The sequence below is a fragment of the Leguminivora glycinivorella genome, chromosome 23 (genome assembly GCF_023078275.1).
Source record: "Leguminivora glycinivorella isolate SPB_JAAS2020 chromosome 23, LegGlyc_1.1, whole genome shotgun sequence".
NCBI lineage: Eukaryota > Metazoa > Arthropoda > Insecta > Lepidoptera > Tortricidae > Leguminivora > Leguminivora glycinivorella.
Window position 1 is genome coordinate 11,242,624 of NC_062993.1, and position 7,853 is coordinate 11,250,476.

General features: G+C 37.2%; 1 protein-coding gene across 1 annotated transcript; it reads left to right on the plus strand.

The window, feature by feature from the left end:
* Positions 1-4,315: 4,315 nt before the first annotated feature.
* Positions 4,316-5,606, plus strand: LOC125238237. The gene has a single exon (XM_048145513.1). The coding sequence runs from the start codon at positions 4,347-4,349 to the stop codon at positions 5,151-5,153; it is 807 nt and encodes a 268-aa protein (XP_048001470.1). The 5' UTR covers positions 4,316-4,346; the 3' UTR covers positions 5,154-5,606.
* The last annotated feature ends 2,247 nt before the right edge of the window (positions 5,607-7,853 follow it).

Here is a 7,853-nt window from a genome sequence, read left to right on the forward strand (position 1 = left end):
TGTATAGTAGATGTATGAGCATATTTTTATTTAGTTGTAGTGTGCGGTGACTAAATAAATGGTAGATGTTTTTTGTATGGAAAGCGAGCCACCTTAATAAGTTTTGCTTGCAATTATTTCAATGATATTTCCAGAAATTATATTTTAGATTTATATCAGCTGAAATCTAATCGAATAACCAATCACTGAAAAAGCGGAGGCCTATAAAACCAAGTTAAGGAGTCAATTGACTGTAAATTCGTCGGACGGCAACGGACTGTCAGCACAGTAATAATAAAGAGTACAATCGTACAGTATGGCCACTCCCGCTCCCCGCTGACAGTGCCGCCCACACCCTTTCGGTTACCTCACAGTTACCGCCTGTCAAAAACGTGAATAGTCGACCTGTCATATCTCACTCGTACAAGCATGGTACGCGTTCATCTATACGAGCTTAAAATGTGTGCTAGGAACGCGCCTCTTTCAGATATTTGATCGCCAGTGTCTCCAGATCTGTCAGTGGACAGCACATCTCGGACATTATAATACTCGTACTCATCTGTTAAGAATACAGCGGTAGTACAAAATAAGGACGTAGTGTACGAATACAAATCATTTAATATGTATAGCACGCCTACAGTTTTTATAGAAACAATACAAGAAGCAAATACACAGCAACGTATCGCAAAAATAAACCAAGATGATCCGCCCGTTCTCAGCGAAAGAACGTTCTTTTTTCAAAAGTGGATTAAAACAAAACACGTTAGATGACATTGAACTTGCTCGACTTTACTCGTTCGTCGTTTTTTCCGACAATCTGGGGCGAATTGACCGACGTTACGTCATTCGGAGTGACGAGTGGCAATGACGGTTTTTTATTTGGTTGATGTAAGGCGTGCTTTTGTTAACCGACTTCAAAAAAGGAGGAGGTTCTCAATTCGACTGAATGTTTTTTTTTTTTTGTATGTATGTTACTCGATATCTCCGAGAATCGTAGACCGATTTTCAAAAATTTTTTTTTTGATCGAACGGGTATAACCCCGAGATGGTCCCATTGGCACCAAGTCGTGGTCTGATGATGGGATCTTGGAGAAATCGAGGGAACTCTTCAAATGTTATAGGCACAATATGTAATGTTTTTTGTGTATTTTTCAAAGGTGCACCAGTATTTGCGCCTGATGGTAATAATTTTATGTGGCTGAGCTGATGATGGAAGGTCAACTCCTCAATTGTTAGGAGTTAAAGGACAATTCTTTCACTACTGTACATATATTCGGACTGATACATATAATATCACTAGGAACCACTAAAAATCAACAAATAAATTAACTTTTTAACAAAAAATAAAACCGCCTTCAAAAAAAAAAGCGTGTTACAAAACACGGAGAAACTAAAAAGCCAAAAATAATAAACCTTCGAATTCAGATTTCTTATCGGATTGCAATAATCTAAACATCCAAATTATAAACAAATCAATTATTTTTGGAGTCGGGACCAGCCTGCGTATGGTTGGGTAGGGCAAACAGGAAATAGCAAGGCGACGAACAGGTCTGGTATCGACTACAAAAATAATTGATTTGTTTATAATTTGGATGTTTAGATTATTGCAATCCGATAAGAAATCTGAATTCGAAGGTTTATTATTTTTGGCTTTTTAGTTTCTCCGTGTTTTTTTATTTTCAACTGAGTTGTGCATTGCATGAAGTGTTAAGCTTATTATTACAATATGTTGACGAACGGTCTGGCTCAGTCGGTAGTGACCCTGCCTGCTGAGCCGCGGTCCTGGGTTCGAATCCCGGAAAGGGCATCTATTTTTGTGATGAGCACAGATATTTGTTCCTGAGTCATGGATGTTTTCTATGTATATAAGTATGTATTTATCTATTTAAGTATGTATATCGTCGCTTAGCACCCATATTACAAGCTTTGCTTAGTTTGGGGCTAAGTTGATTTGTGTAAGGTGTCCCTAATATTTATTTATTTATTTATATTTATTTAATTGTAATAACAAGCTTAACGCTTTTTTTAGAGGACACTAAGGGATTTAGAGCATTTATAATATCAAAAGTCCGCAATAGTCCACATAAGCTAAACTTATCCCTGTATTTCCAAAAAGAGTAGGTGAGCAGTTCCTGTCAACTTTGTACATAGCCACGTCAGCAAATTTTAATTGGTCCTATTTTGTTACCAACATTTAGTAATATAAGTCGACTTTCGTAAGGTACAGATACAGGATAATAAAATTGTTGTAAATTAAGAAAATATAGATACCTACTAGAGAACGTTAATGACGAAATAAAACTTATTAAAATCTGAATTCATCAAAAATATCTTGGTAACAAAATAGGAATAATAAAAACAAATTTAACTTTTTCCTTAATTTTTGTACAAACTTTTCGAGAACTGCTGAGGTAGGGTATCCGAAAATGCTCAAATTTCAGCGGAAAAAATAAAACCGAAATCGTGATTTCGTAGTGACAGGTTGCTAGCCCATTACCCCTATCAAAATTGAACCCAAATCCTAGAGTCAACTTCTACAACACCCATGGGAGGAAAGGGGTGGTGAAATTTTTAACCTACACACGAAGGACCGATTTAAATCTTTGTGAAATCTTGAAAAGCGGAGGAAAAGTTAATGTACTTAATTCGTCTAGTCGGAAACATTTAATTGTAATCCAGCATAAGTAAGCTATAGAATGCTTTCTAACTTTCATGGCGAGTAACAGTTTTCCTCCACTAAACCAGTTTCTAGGTCCCTCCTAGATTACTATCAAATGCCTGCTATATTGGTCATTTGTATGTTTAAATTGAATGTTTTTAACCCTCGACGCAAAAAACGACGGGTTCTGTGTGTGTCTGTCTGTGGCATCGAAGCTCCCGAACGGATGAACCGATTTAGATATAGTTTTTTTTTGTTTGAAATCTGAGTTAGTCGGGAGTGTTCTTAGCCATGTTTCATGAAACTCGGTCCACTATGTCGGATTTTTTCAATTTTTTTTTTAATTGAAAATATAGGCAACATGGCATGTACTAAATTGTTAGTTAGGTACTTCTTTCCTGCATGGAATGTACGCTTAACTTTGACATGTGACCGCCTTTCAGAAGACCGCAGCCAAATAGCACTGAACCCTACTCATTGTGTTGTACCTATTCCTATCGGTGAGTAAGGCTGCCAGAGCTCAACGAGGGTGCTGTGTGCTGACGACGGGAGGACCAACGGAACTAATTTGCTCTGTCTATTGTCCTTCGAGTCGTCGGCACCCCGAACCCTCCTTTGAAATAAGTACACAGCAAAAAGGTGTGTAAACAATTTCTAATGGGTCGGCAACGCGCATGTGATACCACTTGAGTTGCAGGCGTCCATAGGTTACGGTGACTGCTTTCTGGCAGGCGGACCGTATGCCCGTTTTTCACAAACATGGTATTAAAAAAAATTGAACTTATACATTATTGGTGAACATCAAGAACGTATCTAAATAATACTGCTCCAGTTATAGGAGAATCAGATACGAATCGTTTCAAATACAACCCATAAATATGATTTTGTTTTTGTACAAGTTCTTGTAAGTTTAACTACGCGGAAAATAATGAGCTTATAATTATGATACGAGTAGCCTATGACACTCTCCATCCATTCAACTATCTCACACTTAAAAAATCATCACGTCAAATCGTCGCTCCGTTTTGCCTTGAAAGACGGACAAACAAACACACACACTTTATTATATATATGTCAAATGTTACAATACCTACCTGGCTAGCTGGGTACAACTAGACGAGTCAATCTAATGAGTCAATAACCTTGATTTCCTTTATTTATATATCTTCTAAAGAAAATTCACATTCTCAATTTATTTCATAAACGTGCATCTTCTGATATTTCAAACACAACAACATTTTAAAACGGAAGTATAAAAAAAACAATAGTCTAGCAGAGCATAACAAGAAGAATAAGTTTATTCATTTTGCCGTAAAATTATCAAAATTGTAAATAGTAAAGTGGTTACTCCACACAACTTTTGCTACAATAGTTCAAAAATAAAATATAAATTTGTAAAAACGTAAATATAAAGGCTACATAAACCTGCGGCCTGAAAATGTCAAGCTGCGAAGCTACTAAAACCATGAATGAACGCAAAAACACGCTCTATACAAATCCGCGACCTTTACAATTTCCGCTTACGTTTCAAGTAATACCACGGGCTTTCACATTAATGCAACGTCTTATGAAACCTGGACCACACTTTTACTTCCAGACCCAAAGAAAGTCCACTGAGATTTCGGTGAGTTTTTTCAAAAGGCGAGGGAAGGAGGGTATTTAAGCTACGGCGAACCGCGAGCGCACCAGTGTGGTGCACGGATCTAGTATGTGGCGGACTTGTGTTGTTCTCGCGCTCGCGGCGGCGTGCGTCGCGCTCCCGGCCCAAGACACGGGACACTCCGAAAACGATCTCGATGGATTGAACGACTGCTTACGCAAGGATTCCACGTCATGCCTGAAATACAAGTTCTTCTCCTTCGTTGACAAGATGATCGGACAAAAGGACAGCTTTGCCTTATCTGACGGAGTCACTGTTGTGAGAGCGACCGACGCCCCTCAGGAGACCGGTGCACCACGATCGTTAGACCCTCTTTCAAGATTGAAGAGGTACTTGGACACGCATTCCATACGCGTTGAAGTGAAAGGATCTGATGTTGTGGACACAGTTTCGAGCGTCGGACGAGCTTTGGAAGACACAGTATCTTCGTTTACGGAGGACAATGAGGTTTCAGAAGAAGGTAGGGGGAAGAAGAAGAAGGCGCAGAAGATTCTCGGTCCGCTGATGATGGCTTTGATGATGAAGCTGATGGCGCTGATGCCGCTGGCTATTGGAGCTATCGCGTTGATTGCTGGAAAGGCGTTGCTGATTGGTAAGCTCGCGTTGGTGTTGTCGGCGATTATCGGGCTCAAAAAACTATTGTCACAGCAGAAGCATGTTACGTATGAAGTAGTGGCGCATCCTCATCATTCTTCGAGTCATACGTCGAGTCACGACTACGGTGGTTCCAGTGGATATGGTGGCGACTCCTCAGCAGGATACGGCGGCAGCGCCAGCAGCGGCCATAGCAGCGGTGGTTGGGGCAGATCCATAGACGCACAGAGCTTAGCTTATTCAGGTCAAAAGCCTCAGTGAAACGCCCTAGATTTACGACCTAGTAGCGAGATTTCTCGCGCACACCCATCGTTAAATTATTAACTTATTTCCCTGTGTGAATGTTTATTTATTGACTGATTTGTTAAGTTTTTGTTTCGCTCTTTATTTAGTCATCTTTCTAACCTTTTGTGAGGTGGATTACTATTATTTATAGTGTTTTATGTAGTTTATGTATTTCTTAAATATGTATGGTTGTGAGAACCAGTACTTGGCTTTAATATTGTATAAGTATGATGTAAGACTATACAAGACTTGTTTTGTACATATCTGTCATATTCATTATCATAATTGTATATAAATCATATCATATGTATTTGAAATAAATTCATTAGTTTATTTATTATGTATGTTGTGTTAGCTTTAAATTATTTATTTTTAGATATGTAAAGAAATGTCAGCAAACAATTTGTTGTTATTAAAAAATAAAACCATGCAGTTATTTTTATTTTCCTCACCCTTGAACCCTAGACTTGGACGCTTCAAGATTCTTGACTGAATTAAAAAATCCTATAAGTAAATCAAAAATGATCAAGCTCATCCTGAACTAAAGTGGAATAAACAACAATGTAACAGTAGATGGGCTCGTTACAAACGGTTAGCAGCTAAGTAATAAGAAAAACCGCTAAACCAAGAAACCGCTCATCTAACACTAAGCTACAATAAAATTGCCAATTCCTGACATACAGCCAAGGAATTCTAATATACCATTTAGAACCTTGTTACACTGACAATACATATGAAAGCCGCTAAGGATCATATATATACTTGTTACTGTGACAAGATACCAAGTGACTCAGTAAAATTTGTTGGATATTTTCATATCCTGTTCAGATTTCCGTAGGTACATTCCCACAACATTAAGCGGTGCTCAGTCACAAAGACAGTGCTTTCGATGCATCACACGCGATGAGAAAATAATTGAGGCGGCAAAAGTGACGGGCGACTGGCGATTTGAAAAGCTTTTGTGGTTTTTTTTTCATAATATGGGCATTCATGTTGAAAACATCGATAACATTGGACGTTGTTCTGTGGTTTGAAATAATTAGATATGAAATTTAATACCTAACTAAAGTCACAAAAAATATGAATGTTTTTTACTAAAACTTCTTGAAACTATTGCGTAAAATTAATGCCTACTCTGATTTCAGAAAACAAGCATAGTACAGTAGCACTTTATGGTCCGTGCAGATTGACTGAAAAAGAAAAAAAAAATATTGTTTAAAAGTAGAAAAACATTAAAATGTTATACACGTAAGATTCAAAAAATCTCCTCTTAGTTCCATGTAATAACTAAATGTAAATACAAATATTATGCAAATAAATAATGATCACATCACATTTTACGTCAACAGTGATTTTGTTTATTTAAAATAAATGTTGTTTCTTTGACCTGTGGCCACGGTCGTGCCCTTCTAAGACCAGCCAAGCGAAGCGCAAGGGCACTACCTACTTTTTCTCGTAGTGATTTGCTGTATTTTGAACCTTCACTTACATGGATTCGCTACTTGGGGATATCCATAATTTTCACCCTTTAGGTTTCGTAAACACATTTTATTATTATGATAGTTTACTATAGGTATTCACAAATATCATACATATTTATTTTATTTATTTATTTAAACTTGATTGCACAAAAGATAAACTTAATGTACAAAAGCCGAACTTAATGCCATGAGGCATTCATATTATTTCTTTATTATAAAAACAGTTTGTGTTCTTATCTATGCTTCACACTTTTTCTTCCTTACGCCCTGCTTCTCGCTGTACTCTTATACCTTAGCCCATACACATTGCAGCTTTCCTTATATCCAGGTCGGACGTTTGCCCTCTAACATCAGAGAAAGGTAGTGAAATCATCACGTTCCGTAACATTGCATGAAAAGTAAAAATTACGATTACATCAAATTTCGTGATTTCAACACATATGTAAATATTCACTAAGGTACAGCGGGGCAAATCTCGATCCCCCGTCGAGATTTGCCCGTTATTGTAATTGATCCATTTTTCCATTATTACACTCTGAACACGCCTACCATTTATTTATTTATTTCAAAAATAGTGATACAGCATGACAGTATTAAATACTAAATCACTGCAAAACTAAAAACTAAAAACAAGTATCGATAAACTGTTGAAAGACGTACATCCACTTTCACTACTTTTAAAACAACTTGTATTTTCGTCTGTCAATGAAAAGAAAATTGTAGTAAGTATGTATGGAATACATATAGACTTACTGCGTTTTAACTTTGAGGAGCAGCGTGAGATACGAGATTTTTCCAAAGTAGTGACGATATGTAACCGGTGGACACTCTATTTAAATAATGAAAACATTGTAAAGCATGGAAAAAATGGACCAGTTACATTTGCCCCCCAGTCGAGATTTGCTCCACTGTAGCTGTACCTTACAACAAATTTAAGATATAACCTCTACCTTCGCTTTTTTCGTAACTCAATTTTATCGGTTTATAATTCATAACTAAATTAATTTAATAGTATCTTCAGACGGGACCATATCCTCGTTTGCCACGGACGTAAAATACAAGAAAGCTGTAGATCAAAATCCAAAATGTTTTTATCATTTTACTGTGATCTGATTATTTTTAGTTTTAATTTCAACTAGATAACTTTACGCATTCCCGAGATAAAGGATCTTGACAGACAGACGGATGGACACAC